This window comes from Arabidopsis lyrata (assembly GCF_000004255.2).
Source record: "Arabidopsis lyrata subsp. lyrata unplaced genomic scaffold ARALYscaffold_5, whole genome shotgun sequence".
In the NCBI taxonomy this organism is placed as follows: Eukaryota; Viridiplantae; Streptophyta; class Magnoliopsida; order Brassicales; family Brassicaceae; genus Arabidopsis; species Arabidopsis lyrata.
Genome location: NW_003302551.1, coordinates 10,292,872 through 10,317,064, shown reverse-complemented (window position 1 = coordinate 10,317,064; position 24,193 = coordinate 10,292,872). Strand labels below are relative to the sequence as shown.

The 24,193-nt window shown below is 33.5% G+C and overlaps 5 protein-coding genes and 3 long non-coding RNA genes across 10 annotated transcripts; 3 read left to right on the top strand and 5 right to left on the bottom strand.

Annotated features, from left to right (window-relative positions):
- Positions 1 to 2,089: 2,089 nt before the first annotated feature.
- Positions 2,090 to 3,041, bottom strand: LOC110228598. Its single transcript, XR_002332069.1, has 2 exons — positions 2,504 to 3,041; positions 2,090 to 2,354 (listed from the first exon to the last, which is right to left on the bottom strand). It is a non-coding gene; the product is annotated as an uncharacterized LOC110228598 (long non-coding RNA).
- Positions 3,042 to 4,265: 1,224 nt separating this feature from the next.
- LOC9311684 (BTB/POZ and MATH domain-containing protein 6) lies at positions 4,266 to 6,986 on the bottom strand. The gene is given in 5 exon segments (XM_002875570.2): positions 4,266 to 4,724; positions 4,726 to 4,834; positions 4,922 to 5,210; positions 5,302 to 5,647; positions 6,441 to 6,986. Coding segments are annotated over 5 exon segments (1,425 nt in total). The 5' UTR covers positions 6,863 to 6,986; the 3' UTR covers positions 4,266 to 4,465.
- A 1,074-nt stretch (positions 6,987 to 8,060) lies between these two features.
- Positions 8,061 to 8,618, top strand: LOC110228152. Its single transcript, XR_002331763.1, has 2 exons — positions 8,061 to 8,262; positions 8,340 to 8,618. It is a non-coding gene; the product is annotated as an uncharacterized LOC110228152 (long non-coding RNA).
- A 460-nt stretch (positions 8,619 to 9,078) lies between these two features.
- On the top strand, positions 9,079 to 10,698 carry LOC9311683. Its single transcript, XM_002877240.2, has one exon. It carries the CDS (start codon positions 9,706 to 9,708, stop codon positions 10,696 to 10,698), a length of 993 nt encoding a protein of 330 aa, XP_002877286.2. The 5' UTR covers positions 9,079 to 9,705.
- Positions 10,699 to 11,024: 326 nt separating this feature from the next.
- On the top strand, positions 11,025 to 12,788 carry LOC110228153. 2 transcript variants are annotated; one of them, XR_002331765.1, is made up of 4 exons: positions 11,025 to 11,185; positions 11,703 to 11,773; positions 12,443 to 12,526; positions 12,690 to 12,788. It is a non-coding gene; the product is annotated as an uncharacterized LOC110228153 (long non-coding RNA). The 2 variants fall into 2 exon arrangements; XR_002331764.1 differs by having other exon boundaries at positions 11,026 to 11,185; positions 11,706 to 11,773.
- Positions 12,577 to 15,431, bottom strand: LOC9311682 (primary amine oxidase). 2 transcript variants are annotated; one of them, XM_021024548.1, is made up of 7 exons: positions 14,919 to 15,431; positions 14,326 to 14,797; positions 13,923 to 14,221; positions 13,716 to 13,829; positions 13,187 to 13,639; positions 13,010 to 13,107; positions 12,577 to 12,909 (listed from the first exon to the last, which is right to left on the bottom strand). In XM_021024548.1, exons 1-7 carry the CDS (start codon positions 15,348 to 15,350, stop codon positions 12,714 to 12,716), a joined length of 2,064 nt encoding a protein of 687 aa, XP_020880207.1. In that variant the 5' UTR covers positions 15,351 to 15,431; the 3' UTR covers positions 12,577 to 12,713. The 2 variants fall into 2 exon arrangements, with proteins under 2 accessions (XP_020880207.1, XP_020880208.1); XM_021024549.1 differs by having other exon boundaries at positions 14,326 to 14,802; positions 14,919 to 15,009.
- A 3,233-nt stretch (positions 15,432 to 18,664) lies between these two features.
- On the bottom strand, positions 18,665 to 19,736 carry LOC9311681 (vacuolar iron transporter homolog 4). Its single transcript, XM_021026117.1, has one exon. It carries the CDS (start codon positions 19,383 to 19,385, stop codon positions 18,792 to 18,794), a length of 594 nt encoding a protein of 197 aa, XP_020881776.1. The 5' UTR covers positions 19,386 to 19,736; the 3' UTR covers positions 18,665 to 18,791.
- Positions 19,737 to 22,227: 2,491 nt separating this feature from the next.
- On the bottom strand, positions 22,228 to 23,470 carry LOC9313354 (vacuolar iron transporter homolog 3). Its single transcript, XM_002875566.2, has one exon. It carries the CDS (start codon positions 23,134 to 23,136, stop codon positions 22,534 to 22,536), a length of 603 nt encoding a protein of 200 aa, XP_002875612.2. The 5' UTR covers positions 23,137 to 23,470; the 3' UTR covers positions 22,228 to 22,533.
- Between the last annotated feature and the right edge of the window lie 723 nt (positions 23,471 to 24,193).

Here is a 24,193-nt window from a genome sequence, read left to right as displayed (position 1 = left end):
ACTTTTACTTGCAAATCGTGACACCACAACCAATCCATCTTTATTGTTTTGTCCTAGCTTTACTCGTTCTAATAAACTTGTCTGAACTACTTTTCTCTCTGTGGATTCGATACCTTAAGTACTACGACTGATTTGTTGTGCACTTGCAGCTTATTCGTTGTGTTCTTTAGGATTTTAAAACCTGACACACATCAAAATCCCTCAAAATAATAGGAAGATAAACATATCCTTATCAGTATTTTATCTAGCGACCAAAATAAACAGATTTATATGTTTGAAATCCTACTTACAAAAGCGGGAAAAAATCCGGAAAAATTGCCATCTATTTTATATTTGGTTGTTTAATACGTGTAGTTTTAAAATTAGAATAAAAATACCTCGGTTAATTGTTGTTGTCTTTTAAATTTTTCTTTTTAAAAATTTTGGTAGATTCGTACCTGCGCGTTGAGTTTGAATCCTGGCTCTGTCATTCTTAGGCGTTTTTTAACTTCGTCTTCTTCATTCTTCACAAATCTATTTGTTCGCTTTTCACACTATGAATCCTAAATCTTCTTACTTCTCAATTTCAATCACTTTAAATCGGACTTCGTCTTTTATAACAGAATAATGGAATCAAGTAACATAGAAACACAAGATCTGAACAGATGCCTCTAGAATGAGATCATCAAAATTACTTGGAGTCCGATCTCGGTGAGTTACAGACCTTAGAATCAACAACGTCGGTCGCTGTATTAAAAGAAGGCAGTCTCAATAGCTCCAACGAAGCACTCAATAAAAAAGAATGGCCTTTGTTCTTCATCTTTCTCTGTCTTTCCCTAATTTCAATTCCCGATTTTTTATGGCTTATTTAAAATTCACATGAATTCTTATTTATTTCCTCCGTCACATTAACAAGAAATTGAGAAATAATATCTAGGGTTTATAGTGGAACAGATAGTTTTGAAGAAGACGAAGTGAAAAAACAAAAACACCTAAAAAAGTGGATATTCAAAGAGAAAAATGTCATTTAAATCATCAGTTTAACATTTTCGTTGGTTTAAAGCATGAACTCTAGACCTGGTGATTTAAATCCTTAATTTTATGTTGATTTTCATTTTAATCATGAATTCTCGTTGACAAAGCCAATTGAGGCAAATCGTTAACTGGCTAAACGGATCAATAAGATGATGTCAGCGAATAACTGGCACTTCAAAACTATCGCACAATTTTTCTTTTACACCAACATGATTTCCATCTTCATCTTCAAAAACTATGTGATGACATCGTCTGATTGCTCCGTTTAGCCAGTTAACGATGTGCCTCAATTGGCTTAGACAATGATAATCTCTATACTATTAAAAGAAGTACAAATGTACTTGGATCGGGTTAAAATTGAAAAAAATAAGAATGACCCGGAAATATACTAATCGGATCTTCTAGACATAATTACAAACTTTACAAAATATTAAACTCGGAAAAAACGACCCTAAAACATTATTTACGAAAAAAGAGCATTAATTACCTAACAAAAAGGAGAATTGCGTTCAACAGCTTATGGAAATAAGATTATGCAAAATTAATCGTTGAGATCTTAATAATCTTTTTTTGTGCACAAATACCTAATTTATCTCCCAAACAATCTTACTTACTTTATTTACAAGTAGAATCGTAAAAAATCTCCATAATACAAAATCGAATTATATATCAAACCTTTATCATATATTTTGTTGAGATATTACTTCCTTTTTTAAGTTTTCCCTAATCAAAAAAATCCTACAATCTCGCCGTTGAATATATTTTGACGAATATTCTATGCATAAACCCTACTTCTCTTAATATATGCGTTCCCAGTATAAATATATGATCAAGCCATCCGTATAAACACAAATCATTACCAATCAACTTTACTTCCATCAAACAAACTCTTTCTCACAAATGGCTCTTAGTAACGTTTTTACAAGTCTCAATGGTATCAGACCTTTGCACCTTTGCTTATTTCTATCTTCAATTGCTTACTGAGCATGTTTTCTAATAATAAAAATCTTATTACTACTATGTAATAATTCAATTCCAGTCAACTTTACTACTAAGTCTTATCTTATGCTCTTCCTTTAATCAAATACATATCTTTAAAGCATATATTTACCTGTTCATATTACAATACCATCCAAACAAAACCAAATTTTCTAACAATACTTTCCCAACAGAGATTCAAATAAATGCATAAAATTCGTCTATCTTATATTCAGATACATCACCTGTTAAACTTAATATCAAGGGACTGATACACATCAATGAAAACTAACTACATCGATATATAGAGGAATTATTTCCGAATTTTGTTTGACCTTGCACAGTACATCAATCTGCACAATCTACAACCCAATCTTTTCGTATAATTAAACTTATCTCATCTACTATAACAACTTAATTTCGAAGATGTATTATTGATTTGTAAGTTCTGAATTCGAATCGATTGCAATTTATATAGATCTTATAGATGAAAAACATAAATTTTTCTTACCTCTTCGATTTTAATTCCATTAATTTTGCTTGCTAAGACAGAAATCGGAGATGCAATCTCTCAATTGATTGGTCTCTGGAAAATTTTGATTTCGCTGCAGAATAAGATTGAAGATATTTTCGTTTTCGTTATCTTTTTTTTTCCTGTTGTTGAACCGACAAATATTAAACAGTTGTGCTAAGAATTTCCTATATCTAAGCCCAATTCCAGAAATAATAATATAATATGTCAATAGTTGGGTTTCATATATGGGCCTCATTCATAACAATATCGAATTCAACACTTCACATACACATTTTCATATATACAATAAAACACACACAATATTAATAATCAAATCATAAATAAGACAATATATTCGTATATGTTTGTAAAGAGATTGTATATATATATACGTAAACATTCTGGATTAAATTTTAACTGCAGTTAGCGATTCTGTTACCATCGTTAACAACCGTTAACGCGCAGGTACGAATCTACCAAAATATAAAAAACGAAAAATTTAAAAAACAACAACAACTAAACGAGGTATATTACTATTTTTATTCCAATTTTAAAACTACAAATAAAAATAAATGACGGTTTTTTCAGATTTTTTCCTTAACAAAAATCATAAAGATAAAATTATCAGTTTTATTGTTTCTTGATACGCCGAGTCCTCCTCTTGTTGTAAACAGAAACATAGTCTTGTAAAGCTTGAAGTCGAAGAAAGAGTTGATTATATTCATCAGCGGTTCCAGTTTCATCTGCTAGCACTTTTCCACACCAATTACACGACCTGCGAAAATTATTTTCAATATCCAAGTTATAATTATAAACTTTCAAAATAGGAAAAAAAAAAGAATGTGATGGGAGAACATACTTGACAGAACCGGCGTTTCCTTCACGGCGGATAGGAGTTTCAACACAGCAGTGACCGCACCACATCCTTTCTTCACCGCTTGTTGCTTCCGCCATCTTGGTTCAACACAAAACACTAACTAAAACTAATTATGAGAGTTTCGTAGATGTGTTTATTTATATAGAGAAGAGAGAGGCCAAATCTAGCTGATTCCTATTAGGTTTTGGAAAGTTGTTTTGATGAAAATAAAAGGAAACTTAATAGTTTAGTAAATTGGTTGATTTTGCTGTTTTTTTCCCTTATGATTTTGTTCTTTTTAAGTATTATATAGGTTTATGACTTGGAGAGCAAGGAATTTTATTTGTTTATTCGACGGACACGATTTTGACTTTGAGCATGGTCGTATCTTTGGAGTTTGGACATTTTCTTTTCTTCTGTTCATCCTCTTATTTGTTTTGGACTTTTGGGTCAATATTTAAATTTAATAAAAAATAAAGACATGGAAAAAGGAGATTTTAGGTAGCTTTGGGTCCAAGCAATTTATAGAAGTCATCAATACATATTTATACACTTCAACTTTGTAATATTGTACTATTAAATAATTGCAATAACCTAATTGAGGTATTTTATTTATTAAAACAAAACCTATACTGGTATATGATGGAAACTAGAAATTATGGAAATTCGTATTTTTTTTTTTTTTTGCAAGGAATTATGGAAATTCATGGTAAACAAAAAATGGTAACGTTCAGAAAATAAGGAGAGAAAGTGTTCAAAAATGTCATTAGTTTAAACTTTAAACAATCTCAAAGGAAAATTTCTATTTTCGTTAATTGGCAAAGGAAATTTGCAAGAATTTGAGCATAATATGTATCATTTGAAGGCATTCTCAAAATGTGTAACCTAGGATTCTTTGTTATAAGTTGCAAGATTATAACTTCCGTACAGGAATATACTTAACTCTTTCTTTTACATACAGAGAGAGTTAGATACTTATTAGATCATCATATGTTTTCAGTAATTCGAAACAGAGAAAAGACTTTCTAAAAAAAGACACAAAAACAAAAATCCATAGAAACGTGAAGAACCGGTTAATGACCGAGAAATCGAGAATGTCTAGACTAGTGCACAGCCGCATAGCTCTTCTCTTGTGGTAAAGGAGTTCGACTCCGCTTCCCTTTCATTCGGTACATATCACGGGCCATAAAAGATAAACCGGTTAACCTTTTTACGAGTGGTAAGCAAAAGATATGTAACAATGTACTTTGTTTTGCAACAACATGTGAAGAAGAAGCTCTTCTAAGTGGTTCTCTGCCTGACTCTTCGGCTGCTGGTCTCACCACCGTCAGAGAGTTGGGCCCAAACACTCTGAGACTTTCCTCCTCCGCTGCTACTTGTTTCGTCATAACCAGCCACCACCTTTAGTAGCTCAGACTGGAGGTTTGGACAGTCATCCTTCAGATCTTCATAAGCTTTTGTCTGCAGAACAGCTATAAATTCCAAGACAGCCAAAAAAAATCAAACTTAGAGAAGATTATTTATCAACATGATCTCATAAAGCTGGATCTTGATCGTACCTGCTAAGTTTTCTGCAGTGAATTTTAGGGATACGCTTTTTAGTTCAGTTGCATTATATTTGTCGGCTAAAGCTAAGATCTTGGATACGGAGCTGATAGATACGGCTTTGCAGATGTGAGATTCACACAATAATCTGAGCCTACTCAGATTGTACATTTCCGAAGCTGCCAGAAGCTTTACAATCAGTGTATCATCTATTTCGGACAGCCTTAATAGGTCAAATGAATGAGCCGTTACTGGTTCCACATTTCCTGGGAGAGAATCCTTATACATGAAGTGTAACAAGGCCTGTATAAGGTGGAACATTACCAGGGATAAATACGACAAATAATACCAGAAGAGAAAATATTAAGAGAAGCAATAAACTCGAAATGTGTACCTTGAAAACCTTAGGTTCCAAATCGCTGATCGCTACCTCGTTGTTGTTTGCTTCTGGGACATTGTAAAACTTCGATCTGAAAAACTGAGATCGTGCAGCCAAAACCAATTTATGAGCTTGAATCTTCTCACCAGCAATGTCAAATGTGACATCTGAACCTTCTAAAGTATCCAGCAACTTTCCAAAATGTGATCCAAGTTCTGAGTCTGGGACATGAATTGATAGTAATTGTGGGCAATGTATTTCTGAAACAACAACTCCAACTGTGCAATTGATTTTCAAGCAATCGTCTTTAAGGTAGTCAGATGTCTCAAGCAAGGAACGTCTGAAGAAACGCTTGTATCCCCTAATCAAGATCCAAAGAAAAGACACAATAATTTGAGGGCTCTGAGTTAGCAGTTCAATATAGCAGCAAAATGAGTGTGAAAACAATAAAATAGGCCACTGAAGATACTGACAAGACTTTAAAGCTTCTGCAGGTAAATGAAAAAGGAAATTTCCAGTTAAGCACCTTAACAAGGTTGTCTGAACAAACACTATGACAATTCAGATAGCTTACACACCTTAGAACATAGAACTACCCATACCCATAGTCATGATTATGAGCAAGTTGAAAACTTTATTGAACTGAGTAAAACAGAAATGAAAAGCTGAATTCTTCAAAACTGAACATGAAACATCATGCACCATTGACAAACAAAGTTCAAATTTAGATCCTCCCTTATAGTACAAAGCTGAAATGACAGAGCAACATTCCAAAAACAATTAAAAGCAACAATCCAGTAAAACTTGCAAAACAACTATCAAACAATCCATGCTTAAGTATAGAACACAGCCAAAAGTAAATGAAGAATAGTCATCATACAACCACAACCAAACGAAATGAGACTGCGTTTAAGCAAGCACAGGATTCTCACCACATAGCATAGCTCTATCCAGTCTAGTAGACTTTTACCTTAACGTATTTAAGAGTATGTTTCTACAAACACAACCAAACGAAATGTACCAACACAACTACACGAATGAGACTGATTTAAGTTTCTAACTCAAAATTTATGAATAACCCATCAACGAAAACCGAATTTCCACAGGAATATGCATATGATAAACAAGAACTAAGAGAAAGAATCAAGCCATACCACATACTTCCTCTATATTTAAGCGTGTAAGGACCACCATCAAGCGACCGATCAAAATGGCTATGAACCTTATGCTTCCCTTTACCACTTTGATCAACAAGAGCAAGCTCAAAAAGCGCTCTAACTTCAGTACCTTCACTAGCCAAAACGATGAACACAGAGACGTAAGAAGAGTTATCTTCTGGATTTTTACCATCTGGGTAGACGAAGATAGTCCATTGATAACCTCCGACGGAGAAATTATCACTTGCTATGTGTTTCCCTACTCCGATTCCTTTAGCTAAACTGTATCCTTGGATCACGAATTGGTGCGATCCGTTTGTCGTCTGCGTCACCGATCTTGAGCTTGTTGGTGATTCGATTCGATCTGGATTCGTATTGGGGCTTAATGATCGGCTGGGTCTGGTCATTAGCCTTGACATTTGGGATTTTAGCACTCAGATAGAGAAGATTTCTCTCATGGAGATTTCTAGGGTTTTTGATTCTCAATTTGGGGGAAATTGTGAATTTCAGAAATTCAAACAAAGAAGAAGGAACGGGAAGACGAAGATGGATGATGATGACTCGGTCTAAGTAGGGTATAATGGTCATTGTACTAATGAAAAATCCAATAAGAAAAGAGATTGTTTGGTTTGCGAGTCTAAAATAAACCCGGTTTAAGGGTATTATCTAATCCGGTTTGTGTTGATATTTGATAACAGTTTTGATTAGATGCAAATCTCTTGATGATCTTGATGAAAATGTTTATTTAATTTTTATTGTGATTTTAATCCGTTCTTGAGTCGACATTTGTGTAGAAGAACAGTGTCATTAGTAGAAATTTTCCGTATAACCACGGTTTAGCCATGGACATTCGTGGCTAATTTCATACCAGCCACGAATTAGTCACTAAAAAATAACGTGACAATTTTCGTGGTTTCTGGTGGTTTTTCGTGGCTAATTTTTGCCACGGATTTTATCTGTAGCAAATTCGTGGCTATTTGCTACGAAAAAGCCACGAAATTTCCGTGATTATTTTATTTTCGAATTTATTTTATTATATAGCCACGAATTTGCTACAGATAAAATCCGTGGCTAGACGAAAACCTAAATCTTAAAGACAAACTCTAAATTTATAAACTCTAAACAAAAATCTAATTACCAATGTATACCCTAATTAAAATTAAGATCCAACACTTTTATATAATTCTTAGTTTTTAAATCAAACATTTCAAATCTATATCCCAAACCCTCACTTTAACTCCAAATCCTAAAATCTAAACTTTAATTAAAATATTCATTATAGAAATTAAACCATAAACCATCAAACCAAAATATAACCATTACATTTACATAAAACCAATATTTAGAACCATTTACAAAAAAAATCAGTTGTTTGTTAAGAAGAAAATAGCAAAATATTTGAAATCTAATCAATTTTTTAACCCTAAACCAAAACATAATCAGTATAATAAACTAAAATCAAATAAAAATAAAGTTTTAAAATATAATCATCATTTTATAAATTCTAAACTGGAAACCATAATTAATAAATATATTGAACAAATAAAAACAAATGTATTTAATAAAAACACATACAAACAAAAGTTATAAAAAATATAGACAAAATGCAATAAAAGAGACTTGCTTCTCATTGGTTACGCCACATTGACGAGGATCACAGTTTTGTTGATCATCCACCGTTGATAACATTAAATCTAACGGACATAAATCTTCCTTTTATTTTGTTTCTCATTCCCAACAAAAGCATTTACTCTCTTCTTCTTCTCTCTTTTTTTACGATCTCTACTTCTCTTCTCCTGTTTCCTTTTTGTTTTTCTGGGTAAATTTCTCTTTCTTTTTCTTCTTCTCTATTTCCCATGAATACTAATCCTTTCTTTGTTCTCTTTTTTTTTTCAGATCTCGCATATCAAGCCTCCGCCACCGCGTCTTGAAGCCGTCGTTCACCACCACCACCACCATTGACGATGTTCAACGCATCAGCGCCGTGACATCAGCCCTGGAGTTCAACGCAACGACGCCGTCACATCAGCCATGGAGTCTGATCCAAATTCCGATTGCTGCAATGTTTTCAACGGGCAACAATGAGATCTCCTAGATCTGATGCCCGACGAACCCTCACCCTCCACCTCCAGCCACCACCAGATCCGACGCCACGAGACCACCGAAGATGCTTGACGGAAAGACATCTCGTGAAGCATTTTTTAATTTTTTTTTTTTTTTTTGGTAAAGTTTTAATTTTTCTTTTTAGTTAAAATCATTGTATTTTATAAATAAATCAATTTCACATTTTAATTAATAAATAATAATCCTTTTTGTTTTTGTTTTTCTTTTATTAAAATTATACGAAAAAGTCACGAATTAGTCAGGATTATTTTCGTGGCTGTAGACTTGTAGAGCCACGAATATTTAAGTGGCTATCTGTGATAAATCAGCTACGAAATACGCGTGACTAATTCGTGGCTAAACAGCCAGGAAAAGCCATGAAAAATAAAGCTACGAAGCTATAGCCACGAATAGTTTTAGTGACTAGTCGTGGCTATATTGACTTATAGCCACAAATTTTTAGGTGCAGCTATGAATATTGAAGTGGCTATATGTATTTTTTTTACTAGTGTGTTACAGTGGCTACAAGAAATTGAAAGCTCTCTTCTATAGTTGTGTGCTTTAGCAATACAATTGTATAACTTTCTTGTATTTGTATAGATTCATGTGAGATAGACAAGTCTTGTTATGTTCCCTATTGACATGGTTGCTGGAAGATATTCAAAGAGCATGAATGAAGCTAAATAATGGAATTTGAAGTTAGTAAAAAGCGTCCATATACACACATCTGACATTACGTCTGGGCGAAAAAATCAGGAACATAAGAACTGAAGCGAAACCGAACCGAAAAAAAAGAACCAAACCGAATTTGAAAACGTTAAAACAACTGAAGGATTTTAGACTCATAACCGTGCCTAGATATACAAAGACCAGAGGTGATATAAAACTTTTAAATGAATTTTTAGATGTAAAAAAAAAATCGTAAATTTAAATAAATTAAGTGTATACAAAATCATAGGCACATAAGTATACGAGTAGTAAAAAAGGAAAATACAGAAGTTCGGCTCAGTCAAAAACATAGTGAAAAAGGAAAAGACATTAGGATATCTAATCCTATTTATGTTGCGCCTTGCTTATACTCTTTTTCACTCTCTCTCTCTCTCTTAACGATTCCATTATCTCTCTTGTCTTCTCTCTAAGAAAAAACAAAACCCTAAGAATGTCGTCGAAGAAGGTATCTGAGTGCACAATGAGGAAAAGAGGAACAAAGAGAAAGATCGAAATTGAGAAACGCTTCACTAAACAACAACGATCGGTGGCTTGTAGCAAACGCCGTCCAACACTTTTCTCCAAAGCCGCTGATCTCTGTCTTCTCTCTGGAGCCAACATGGCCGTCTTCGTAACCTCTCCGGACGAGAACTCCGACGTTGTTTACTCCTTCTCCGGCTACTCTCCTGCCTCTGAAATTGTTGATTGTTACCTCAACGGCAAGTCTCCTCCCAAGCTTATTAACTCTCAATCCAAGTTAGGGTTTTGGTGGGAAGACCCTGATCTATATCGTTATTGTGACGATCTCTCTGAGTTAAATACCATCGAAGATCGTATGATGAGAACGAGGAAGCATCTGATGGATTGTCTTGAGAAGAAAGAAAAATCACAATTTGTTTCTAATTCCGATCAAAACCCTAACACCGACGAGATATTCAATAATGGTGGGTCTTCTTCTTCTTCTTCTCAAATTGCTTCTGATTTAGGCCAAAACCCTAGTACCTCTTCTCCGTCTTCCTCACAGATTGTTTCTTTTGATCAGAACTCTTACACCTCCCTTGGCAAGTTATGTGGCGAGCCTTCGTCACAAGTTACTTGTTATGATCAAAACCCTAACTTCTCTGTTGGCGAGTACTCATGTGATCAATCTCGTTACTTGGTGAATGAAGATCCTGGATTTGTTGACTGCTTATGTGAAACAGAGGAGGAGAATAACGGAATGAGTCTTCCTCAAGAAACACAGACACCATCGTTGTTCACTGAGGATCAGAGCTTTTGGGAAAATCTATTTAAGGATGAAGACAACGTGTTTGGTCTTCTTAACGACAACCTTGAGGTTCCTCTTCAAGATCATTCCTCAACCAACGAAGAAGAAGACGAGTTTATGATCGATATCAGTGAATTCTTAAGCGAAGAAGAAGAATTCGAATGGCCCCTGTTTTAGTTAGTTCTCTTAGTTCATAACAGCTTGATTAATCCAAGTTAATTAGGGTATTAATCTATCTGAAAACTCTAACTTGATATTACCATTTATTTTGTTGTGTTGTAACGATCTCTAGATTCATGTTGTTTATTGTTTTTAATCTTCGAATTTTTTTTATTTTTTTTATTTTCGCCCTTTTAATCTTCGAATTATATAAACTATTTTCTATTAAGATTTTTGTGACATTCGATGTTGAAAATAGTAGAGGATCTTGATGAAAGCATATATCGGCCCATTAAAAGCCCAACTTAGAATTAAGTATTAATCAAATCCCTAATCCTTTCGACGAATTGCATAAAATTAGGATTCGAAGAAACGTTTTTCGTAAATCTATTTTGTGTCCGTGAATTTGGATTTTGTGATTCTATTTTTTTTTAACGTTTGTAGAGTTGAATTTTGAAGCGGCAAGCGTATCTTCTGATTGTTTCTCTCATTGCCTCTGATTCGGGTGGGTTTTTTTGCTTCTGAGTTACAATGTCAGTTTTATCATTAATGCGGATTCTATAATTTAGACGATGGTTAGTAAGACTAATTGATTAATCTATTGGCATATGTTTGGAAAAAGTAGTGACTGTGGTGTTTAATTATAGAATAGTTGTGTGTGTTTTTATTGCTGAGATCAATTGATTAAGCTATTGGTATATGTTTCAGAAAACGTAGTGTGTTTAAGGCAGTTAGAGGTATAGAAACAAAGAATCGAAAATGGCAAAGTCCCTTTTCGAATCAGTCTTCTGATGGAACATTCTGTGGCATTTCACCGTGGGAATTTTCGTTATCTCAACAAGGCTATTAGTATAGTTGTAAAAATTCCTGCATTAGTATAGGTTGTGAACTTGCTGTAGTAGTTTTCTGTTTTCAGTTATTTCTGATAAGTTGTTTGTGTTGAGATTCTACAGTTTGGTTCTTTGCATTTCATGTGCTGCGAATGCGTTATTCTGACATTTTCCTTTCTAACTTATGTATAGCAGCACCTTTCAAGTTTGGTACTCCACCGCCGATAGACTAACATACTCAATAATCGGTCCAATTCTAATAGGTATCGAGTTCTTTCTTGTTTCGTTTTCCTCAGCACGGCTTTGACTCTAGGAATTGTTCAGATAGGTCTGAATAATAGTGATTACTGATTAGATGCTCTTCTCTTACCGCTCTTTGTTGAAATGTTTGCTTTTTTATGGTTTTGATGCAATCTTGAGTAGACATTTGTGTAGAAAAGAACAATGTTGCAGTGTTTAGGGATGATTTGATATTTTGGCCGAACTAGAAGAATTATAAATTTGGCAACAATATAACTTCTTGTATGTGCTAGATTTATGTAAGGAGGACCTTGGAACAATAGGCCCCTCCATTGACTTTGTTGCTAGCTAAGATACTCAAAGATAATGAATTTTGTAGTTCCAAGCGAAAAAGCGTCCATATACACACCTTGTTGATTTGCTGTTTCAATGTGGTACAATCAATGGATGAGAAATTGATCTTGATCTCTCTTTGTCTGAGTTAGTCTTTCTGAGTGAAAACTCTGCAACATTCTCTATTTAGATGAAATCTTATCTAAGTAATGTTCAAAAGACTGCAAGATCTATGACCAATCTTCTCAAAATTTTGTTCTTACCGTTTTTATCAATTATTGTGTTCCATCATCGTTTCTTAACTGCGTTTCTTGTGTTTTGAGTTGTTTTTAACTAGACAATTAACTTGCTGAAACCAGATGTCCCTTGGATGTAACACCTGAAGCAACAAAAGTGGTGATCGAAGCTGAGATTTCAGGCCTTTCTCTTCATCTTGATTAAAGGTAAACCATACGTCTTAAGAAATCTAATTGATGCTGTCTCAGCTAAATAATTGAATAACACAAGATTATTTGATTGCATAAAAATATATCAATAATCCTTTCTTAAAGAATATACACAACATCATAATCGGAAAAGTCTAAACATGACATTTGAAATGCGCAGTGTCAAATAAGATGAAGGATCCGGTCAACAGACTGGTGGTAAGTCTTTCTCGAAGAAAGGTGAGATCCCAAGTACCGGGTTTGATTCGAAGAAATTGACCGGTTTAAGTTCAAAGCTAGATGCTATTGTTGGCATAACTGGAAAATCTTCTTGGCACGGTACGTGATGGAACCCTAGTGTATACCACAACACTATGTCCTTGTTCTCAATGGAACGATCTCTGTTTCATCACACGATAGCAGTTAAAGATAAAGCTTATAGTCAACCATTAACCAAGACAGTAGGAGCAATTAAGTATGGTTTATTGCTTAAGTGAGTACCTGTCGGACCAAACTTGTAGTGTGTCTTCACCACGGCTCTGGTACATCAAAAGCCCTCCGGCCCATTGCTCTGATCGGTTATACCGAGTCACCCATATCTAAACCAATAGATTTCATTCATTATAGTATTATACATCAAGTTTGTTGAACCTTTCAAACGGAGCTTAAACCGAGTACCTGATTGTTTGTGAAAGCTCCTCTAATTTGCGGTGGATCATCATGATCGAGCAAACTTGCAGCATTACCACCAGGTACGAGCTTGTAACCGGCCGGGTTCCCTAAACGAGAAAGCCGGTTAGGGTTCACAAAATGGAACTCGTAGGGGTCATACAGGCTCAATTTGATCTGAGCATCTTTCTCAGTCTTGGCTACATATTTCTTGACCTTCAAATAACTCTTTCTCCTTGATTTTCCAGGCGGAACTCTCTGCTTCTCTAGATGAACCTTAACGAACGAGTTGTTGGCTGACCCGTCAATGTCCATGTCTAGATGAAACGATATGAAATGATCGTGGACGACTCCTATAACGTTTTCTGAGATCAACGGTCCAGAATCCTCCTCTTTCTCACCCAAGTCTTCAACGTTTTGGTAAGCCGTTCCTTTCACCATCAACATCCCTGAGGCAGCGACCTATTTATAACGTTTTTCATTATGAGAACTATTAAGAGAAATTATAAATGGATAAGCATACATAATGTAACCATACCGTAACACGAATCAAACCATCCATTTGAAACTCCCAATCAAATATATAATCATAGTTCCCAACTGAACACGCCATTCTAGCCACCAGTGTCACCTTTGCCCTTGATTCTTTTATCTGTCGATATGCAAATTACATTTACATAAGGATTGTTCTTCGTAACATATCATATATAATGAAAACACTATTAGTGGTGTGTTATAACATTACATCTGTACCAGGGAGAAGAATCTCAGAGTGACGCCAGCTAATGTCACCCGCGTAGCGTTCGAACAAGCAGATCATGTTAGGTTGAAGGACTGGAATGCCTTGAGGAGAAGCGAAGAAACCATCAATATAGTAAGCGTTTCGAGGACAGTCGTTGAGCGGCACAAGCGGCATTGAAGAAGGTCCTAAACCAAACTCTCCAGCATCCATGTACGCTTTGGAGTACCAACCTGTCCCTGGGTCCATATACGGTACGAACAACTCTGACGCAAAACCTTTGTACATCACACTTCTTGCTTCACCTGTTTCAACCTCAACAAATTGGGTTCCATTGTAACTTGGAAGACTATTTTCGTCAATTTGTAACAATGACTAAATTCAAGGGACTTCGTTGTGATATAATTACCTGTCTTGGAATCACGAACTGTAGCCTGTGAGATGATCATACCGGCACGTTGGTCCGGTTTGATATGAAATTTCCAATTCGCCCACTTAACCAAGTATCCATCCTCAACCTGAAAACTTGGACCGTCCGGTTGCTCCATCGACATTGGATTGACACGGTCCATATGTACCGTCTCATTAAGAAATCCATATCTATATTCCGTACCGGTAGACTTGGGAACCGGAACCGGTCCATTGTCTACAATCTTGATGATCTCTAGTTTATCCATATCGACGGTTAAATAAAGTCCTTCAATAGGTCTCATGTAGAAATTGACTGTGTCTTGCTTTGAGAAACATTGGATCTTTATGACTCGTCGTCCTTCTTCGTCCGGTCCATACCAACCCGCGAACGGTGTAATACAAATCAAACCGGAGAATGGAATCCCACGCCCCTCGATTGAGCGATTGAACTCCATGCTCTTGTAAGGAACCTACACTTTTGGGGGAGTTGGGATTGTGGAAATAATTAGACCTGTCTGCTAAGATTTGGTTTGAATTTAAATAATTAAACCGGTTTACTCAGATTTTGATTCCAATTTAAACCGGACGGACCTGTGAGACTGCGATGATGTCTTTCATGGTAAGAATCGGGTACCCAAAAGTGGGGCTGACCAAATCGGAAACAACCCGACCCGAATTAAGATCCACAGTGAGCACGTGACTCTCGCCGTTAGACATCGCAAGAACCTCTGCTCTTCGCGGCGGGAGACGATCACCTTTCTTCCACCGGACGACACGTTGCTTCTCCGGCTCGTCGAGAGCCATGGCGTGAATGATGGCTGACCCGGACCCGAAACCCGGATCATGACCCGAGAGAATGGTTTGGACTCTCTTTATTTCAGGTGTCGTTAGTGGGTCAAGCGGGTGGTGAGGCTTTTCTAACGAATACTTGAATCGGGTCTTGGCACTTGACCCGAGAGTAGTGAAGAGAAAGAGTAAGTTTATAAATAAGACAAGGAGTTGAGAGAACGAAGGTTCCACCATTGTTAGATGAAAACTGAGTTTTTTTAGTAGTGCGGGAAGATAACAAGATAAGTAACATTATTTTTTTGTCAACAACTAACATTATTCACCACATTTTCAATATGATTTATTTTGTTATTTCTCCTAAGTCCTAACCAGTAACCATGGTGTCCGATCTTACACATCATGAACGAAGCCCATGAGGAGCCCATTATCGTAGAAGTCATTTTCATGTGGAATATATGTTTTTTTTTTTACTTTTTTTTTGTTCAAAGTGGAATATTACCCTTAATTACAATTATTATTTGGGGAGTACAATTTACAATTACCCTTAATTAACATTTCCCTTTGTAAGAATTTACTTAAAATACCATTAGAAATAAAATTTAATAGAATAAATTAATTCAACTCATTAAGGATAAACAAGTCAAATACAATTTTATGCAATTTAATTAATTTAATTTAATTATAAAACAAATCTATTATTAATTTCTTTTAAAAAAATGACCATTCAAAATGAACATATAAGATTTGATATCTAACTTACCATATTAATTTGTTATTAATCATTATACTCCACCTGTCATCTTTATATGATTCTATTTAATAAATCATTATATAATCTATATAATTTAAAAAAAAAGTAAATTTTTTTTCTGCATATACCAAGATTTGAATTTTTAAAAACAAATATAAATGATTCAAAGTATGAAAGAACAAATTTAACGGATCAAAAATTCATATTTGAGTAATATATTCTTTTTTTTTAATATCATCAATACTTAATAGATCAAAAAATTATGAAGTATAAATACTCTAATTTGATTTTTTGAAACAAATATTTATAATAGGTGGCGGGTTTAATATAATATATTATATGATGAAATGAGTATGATCCTTATAACTATCTGAATATTTATATTTAATTTCATATCATTTTTTTTAATTCATAATTTTACATACTACAATAAAAAAAATTAAAGATTTTAATTTGGAACATTTTAAAAAAGTTTAATTTAATATATTAAAGAATATCATAAATATTTAATAGATTAAAAAGATAAAAAAAATTATAAATACATTAATTTGATTTTCTAAAAAGATATGTTTAAAATATTTATATTAGGCGGCGGGTAAAATGTAATGTATTATATAACAGACGGCATTTTAAGATTTTATGATGAGATGAGTTAAATAAGGTTTGACACTTCTAAATATTTGAAAATTTGATTCTGCAAGCAGTTTTGAAAATAATAAATAATAGATTATGCCGCAATATTTTCATAGGGATTGTAAAATGAAAATATAGACTCCACACACAGATTGAATTTGGTATTATTATATACCAAATATATGTTCATAACATATTTGATTATGTGAATAATTGATAAATTTCTTAATTAGCTCAAACAAATCTCTATTTCAACAACCAATGAATCAGAATTTGAAAAAACAATTTCCTAAATTAATTCAAAATAATAGCTAATTTTCTTAAGGAATTCAAAATAATCTACGTTTTAGATGCGATTTATTTATGATATTTTGATTTTGATCTAACTAAATTATATGCACTCTCATTTTGTGGTTGTTAACATAAAGCAACTCATTGTTCAAACAATATTAATTATTTTTAAAAATAATCTTATTTTCCGTTTTCATATCTTAAAGAAAACATCCATAATTGAATACTATAAAAAAAGGAAAATATATTCATTCTAATATTATATATAGGGACTGACAAAAAAATATTATATTTTCAATTACTATTATAATATATCACAACTTTATTCTAAAACATAAAATTTATTAATTTTGTAATAAATGAAATTCAATCCGTACTGTAGTACGGGTGATGATCTAGTATGTATAAAAAGAGATTTCTAGTGGCATAATATCAAAGTTTCAGTTTTAGTCAATTTCGGTATAGTTTTAGTAATTTGTATGGTATTGTTTCTAAATTTGTAGAAATTAATTTTCAGATTACTTTTTTCTTATTATATTTGTTAAGAGTTACTTATGACACAAATAAATTTGTCTAATATATGTGTTTGTTTCTCTTATCTATGTGCTTTCTTTAAAATCTTCAATGGTCCCTAGCTACTCTATTTTTCTCCACATTAATTTATTACTTCAATCAACGATAATCATCTATGATGACTCATATTTGCTTGCAAATTTTAATGTTTTTTTTTTTGGACTATAGATACATTTTTAGTGTTGTTACAACATTATTAGTGTGCATCAAAAGAGACACAAAAAAACTTTGTAGTGACAAAATAAGAAGAATCGAGTATATCCAAAATTGGTTTCTGTTAGGTGACTTGAATATTTTTTCAAGTTGAATACTGTTGTTTACTATCAAAATTTTTTGATAAAGTAAATCTGTAAAATATACTCATATAAGTTTTTTAAGTACCATGTTATTTATTTGACTAATATTTAAAATTTATGATTGACAAAAAAAAAATATATATTTAAAATTTATAAACTGTCTTTTATATTTGTAAATTTATTAAAATTGTAAAGGGAACTAGATTTTAACCCGCGATACACCGCGGGATGATTTAATTTTAAATTTAGTATAAAAATATTTTGTAAATTGTATTTCCTTATAACATATTTATTTATATTATAGTTTACAATTGTTATTAAGTAACGGTATACCACGAGTTCACGAGATAATTATTAATAAACTGAGGATTTAACCCGTATTAAAGCGGTATATAAATATTGATTCAAATTCGTCCGCCATATAAATCATTTCCGAAATATAACCCGTTCCGTAATTTCTTAACTCGTCCTGTGATTTGTATTAAAAAAAAGGATTAAATCCGTATTGAAGCGGCGGATTAATGATATTTTAATCTTTTTATTATTGTTGATTCAAAAACCCGTCCCGCCAAACCCATCCCGCCAAAAAACTCATTTATTTTATTAATGTTCTTATTTATGATATGATTCTGAATCATTGTCTAAATATTTTAATCGATGTAGAACGTTGAACACACATTTTCGTCAATTGGATAATATATGTCCGTTTTTAAAATTTCGAATCACAGTATATGCAGAAAAAAAATTGTTTTTTTTTTTTACTTTATGTATTATATGATGATTCAAAACAGTTAAAAACAAATCAAACAAAGATGATAGGAGAATCATAATTATAAATCTTAATCAAATCTTCTAAAAATCTAAATTATTAAATATGGAATATCCGGTGTATGAGTTGGGTTAAATTTAACCCGACCCAACAAATTTTTGTGAAGAAATTTTTAAAATGGGTCGGATATCCGATATACCCGAAAGCTTTTTTACCCACCCGTCACAAAAAGTGCTGCGATTATACTAGTATAGATTCATTAGAAATTCATTCTACTTATTACAACAACAAAAAAAATCCAGTTTTTGAAGCATGAAACATGAAGAAGGGTTTGGTCACGTAAGTAAACTCACACATACATATCAAAGACCATGTGACCCAACGAGTTTTGTAAAACCAAACGTAATGGCCATAGCTAACCATCCTCCGATCAAAACCCTTAGCGACGACTTAACCACCGGTGCCTTCCCCAAAACCGCCCCTAACCATCCAAACATCACTAACGCCAATGTAACTGCCGCCACAATCCCTCCAATCCTCACTTTATACTCTTTCACAAACGCAGCCGCCAATAACGGCACAATCGCTCCTAGAGAAAATGATAACGCAGACGCGATAGCCGCTAGCATCGGGCTTGGAAGCTTTTCTTTCTTTGTCTCCCCTCCGCTCTCTCTCTTCATCTGAGCCACCTCTATGTCGTACTGAGAGTAAACGGAGATAAATTCTCCGATCGCCATGCTACAAGCTCCGGCCACTAAACCGGAAAAACCGGTTAAAAGCATGGTTCTGACGTCTTGCTTCACCGCACCAATACCCATCATAAGTGAAGCCGTTGAGACTAGACCATCGTTGGCACCGAGCACGGCGGCTCGTAGCCATTGAGCTCGTTTGGAGTAGTCGAAAGTCGTATCTTGATCTTTCTCCATGTCTAGGTTCAAGTTGTTGTTGGTTTCCATGGTTAGACCTTCTGGTTTCTTTTGTTAAACGAGAAAAAAATACTGAAAATGAAAGTGGAGAATATCTGTGAAGTGTGGAGAACACACGCCTAGGATGAATATATGTGAAGTGTGGAGAACACACGCCTAGGGTGAATTCTATTTATGGAGAAAATCTGTATGAGTATTTAGTTTTCTAAACAATTTAGTAATAATGTGACGAATGGAAATACTTTATACTGTTACTATATTGGGGGAAAAAAATGTGGACTAGAAAACCTTCACCGAAACAAAAGGTTGATTTAGTCACAAAAATCAATTATAACAGCTGTAGTTATTCTTTTTTCTATGTTAATAATATGTATTTGATTGACTATCACTACAAGAATATTGGCTTTTCGTAGCGGCTAGAAAACGCTATTGATAGATACCATAGCGTTTTACCAAACGCTATATCATCGCACGCTATAATAGTTCCGCGACTTTTTATAGCGGCTTTATGTCCTGCTATTATTGTATTATATTTAATAGCGTTTCTGAACAGTTATGAATTACTCTTTCATAGCGTTTTATTTGCGCTGTTAATATATGTAATGACATCGTTTTATAAATGTTATTATTTTGAGTAATAATAGCGTTTTATTTACGCTTTCAAAGTTTAAATGTAATGACAGCGTTTTATAAATGTTATTGTTTTAAATAATAACAGCGTTAAAAATAAACGATTTTTCGTTATTATTTGTACATATGAAATTGCTGTCTTTGATAACCTGTTTTTAAAATATGAATACTCCATAAAAATCCAAACATAACATAACATAAATCCAAACATTATGTTTCCACACACAACAACAACTAGAGTTTCCAAACACTAAGGTTCTCTACTACCACAACTAGAGTTTCCAAACATCATCACATAAAAAGAAGTTTATCACTAGGCCAAGCCACAAGACTACCTAATGCATCATCAATGGTCTGAATTTCTGAACTTGGTTTCCACACTTTCTCATTTCCTACTAGTGGCACGTCAACTGATACCTTGCTAGCATTGGGTCCCAATGGTTTAAGATGCACTGTGTCTGTTGGATTAGATGACCAAACTCTGCCTTCAGCAACCTTCTGTCCCGGTTTAGAGCAATCTATCAAGTAGCACTTCTTCTTCTGACCAGATTGAGTACTGCTGGTGTTGTTGCTGTTAGTACTCTACAAAAATCAATCACAATTGTACACAATATCCATCAGATTAAACAAATAAACATTAGAACATGAAACATTTCTAATATGAAACGAGTACCAAATCAGAGACCAAACATGGATTAAAGATAGCACTAGTACAATATCAAAACATTAGTCAAAAACTCCAAACCAGCTACTATGTATTTGTCTTAAGGACAGAGGAATCTAAGCAAACAGAGCTTAAGAACCCAAATTAAACTGGTATTTGCAAGACAATGAAGATATATGTTCAAGCATTCTAAGGGACTATATCCAACTGGTAGTATTACAAACTACACTAAACTATACAATTTGAAATAAATATGATATCTCACCTTAAGAGTTTTTTTTTTTCTTTTTCTGCAAGACGCGAAAACATTGAAACAATCTGACTAACCGAAAGGTTAATTACATACTTTTCATCTGAAGGTGTAACGGCGTCTTCATGATTAAAGTCATGCGTATATAATATCTTTTATAGGAAAAAATACGAATTTATACAGAATAAAAGAAAAAACAAATCTCAACTTCCTAAATGTTGATCAAATGGTATACGAAATTTATAGCCCAATTTTTTTTATAATACCTTATTACTCTACATCTGTTACGTTTTTACTTTTTTTTTTTTGAGAGCTACGAAGTTTTTTTTTTTTTTTGGTTTTTTTTTTTGGTTTTAATGTTAAAGAGCTACGAAGTTCATTTCAAGACTTCACAATCTCTGCAAGCCTCGAAGCAGAGGTTGAGTGATCGTTTAATCACTCATCATTTTAGCGATGAGTCATGTGTAATTAAAATTAGTGATTAAGAGACATATCCAGTGTTTAGCTTTTGGTGATTTGCGTAATGATCATACCCTACTAGAAACCTTCTTGATTCGGTGTTAAGTCATTTTTCTTATTCTTCAATTTGTACATTTGTAATTGCATGTACTTATAAGAATGGGATCATGACTATTTTTATTTTATTTTATTTAATTAAATGGTGGTTTTCTTTTCAAGTTGCAACCACCGACTCTTACTTTTTGAAATATAACTAGTCCAATCTATAAACTTTTTATATTTTTCAATCCTTTAGAAAGTGTATGGTTTAAAAAGCATACCTGATAAATACACATTCACTTATTCATCACTTATGACAATTAGACACAATATTTGCCCAAAAAAAAAATATTTAGTAACATAAAACGAGATATAGTATCATCGAATATATAGAATTTTAATTATACCTTTATCAGTGGATATATATAGATAGGTGTGTTTTTTATTCTTCTAGCATGGTCTAACTTAGAATTTAGAAAGTATTTGTTGAATTGATTAGTTAAATACCCTCTCTATATTATAACCTCATAATGAATACTTTTGTTTTTTTAAAACAATTAACTGCCACGTGATTAGGATCGTCAAATTCATCTAAATATTGTTTCACTTTTGTAATTTTAATTGTAAACACATCGTACTAAAACTCTCCATGGTTGAATAATGATGAGCTATGGATATAAATTTCTAGGTGTTGTTACACCATTATTAATGTACAAAAGGAGACGCATGAAAATTGTAGTGGCACAAGAAAAAGTTGCATTTTACCCTAAATTGATTTGAGTAGTTGTACTCAATTCAAAGTCTCATCGATTAAGTAATGTTATAATCAACTAGAGGTTGAGTCGTGTAGAAACTAAAAGCATAGTAGTTAGATTTAACTTCTAGTGATAAAGCTGATGAGTTAAAATATATATACAGTCTCATAAAAGTTTTAAATAATAATATTTTTTGTTGAAATAAATTAAAATATATAAAATGCATGTCTTTGATGGATTCATGAGAATTCAGTAATTTATATGGAAATCATATTAAGGAATATCAAACTAGACATTTTTTTCTTCAGTTTATATATAGACTTGAAGCATAAAACATTGAAACATGAAGAAGAGTGAGTTTGGTCACACATGTCAGTAAACTCACACATACATATGACCATGTGACCCAATGAGTTTTGTAAAACCAAACGTAATGGCCATAGCTAACCATCCTCCAACCAAAACCCTAAGCGACGACTTAACCACTGGTGCTTTCCCCAAAACCGCCCCTAACCATCCAAACATCACTAACGCCAACGTAACCGCTGCCACAATCACTCCAATCCTCACTTTATACTCTTTCACAAACGCAGCCGCCAATAACGGCACCATCGCCCCGAGAGAAAACGCTAACGCAGATGCTGCAGCCGCTTGGGTTGGGCTCGGGAGTTTCTCTTTCTCTACCTCTCCTCCGGTCTCTCTCTTCATCTGAGCCACCTCTATGTCATACTGAGAGTAAACGGAGACAAACTCTCCGATCGCCATGCTACAAGCTCCGGCCACTAAACCGGCAAAACCAGTTAAGATCATGATCTTGACGTCTTGCTTGACCGCACCAACACCCATCATAAGTGAAGCCGTCGAGACTAGACCGTCGTTCGCACCGAGCACGGCGGCTCGTAGCCATTGAGCTCGTTTGGAGTAGTCAAAAGCCTTTTCTTGATTTTCCTCCATGTCTAGGTTCAAGGTGTTGTGAGATGCCATGGTTAAACTTAAATCTTTTGGTTTTGGTTTGTTTTGTTAAATGAGAAAGACTAAAAATGAAAGTGGAGAAAATCGGTGGAGTGTGGAGAACACACGCCAAGGTTGAGTTCTATTTATTGAGATATTTTGTATGAGTATTTAATTTTTAGAGAAGATAATCGTAATGTGGTGGAGTCGACAATTAGTGTATGTGGGGCAATACCACCACTAACATAAACACTTTTACTACATTTGATAAAATGTTGACTAAAACCCTCACCTCTTTTCCTCTTATTACTGATTATTTTCAAACCTTTTCACCACTTGAATTTGTAACTTTTCATATAGTGTAGTTGCAGAGAAATTTTTTAAAATAAAATAATTTTAGAAGATTATCCACTAATTCATTTTTATATTTTTATTTTACAGACAAAATTTCTAATAAAATAATATTTTAAACAAAATAAATAGAACATTATAATAAACTATTAACTACACGTAATGCGTTGGTCGATTTCGATTATTTAGTATAACGATTTATGATGTATTTTGCTTTATCTATTTTAAAAAATATTTTATACTTTGAATCTATTTAAAGAAAAAATAGAAAAAGCCCAAAAATTTTAATGAGTAGCTCAATTAGTTTGTCTTTGGGCGGCTTTTAGTTTTACTGGACTGGTCATAACTTTTTTTTAACTTAGATCTACCTTAGTTTAGTATAAGCTTCTTGACTCCGTGATTTTTTTCAACTTCACCAGCGCCGCAAGAGTTTAGCTCTCAGTTGAATGAGGAAGACACCATGAGACAAAAATCGAAAAATGGATATTCGAATCGGTTATGCATTCAAAATAAAATAAATCTTAAGATTTCTCTATTTATTTGATTTTACACCTTGTTTTCAAATATTCTAATAATTTTATGTGTTCATGTGATCATTGTGATTATATTTTCTTTCTCTCTTATTCTTCCTTGAAGATTGTTTTATAAATTTTTTTTAGATTTTAGGATTAGATCATGATTTTTTTTATGTTGAAGAAAACATGGGTTTGGTAATAAAATTTGTATGAGATTACGTCCA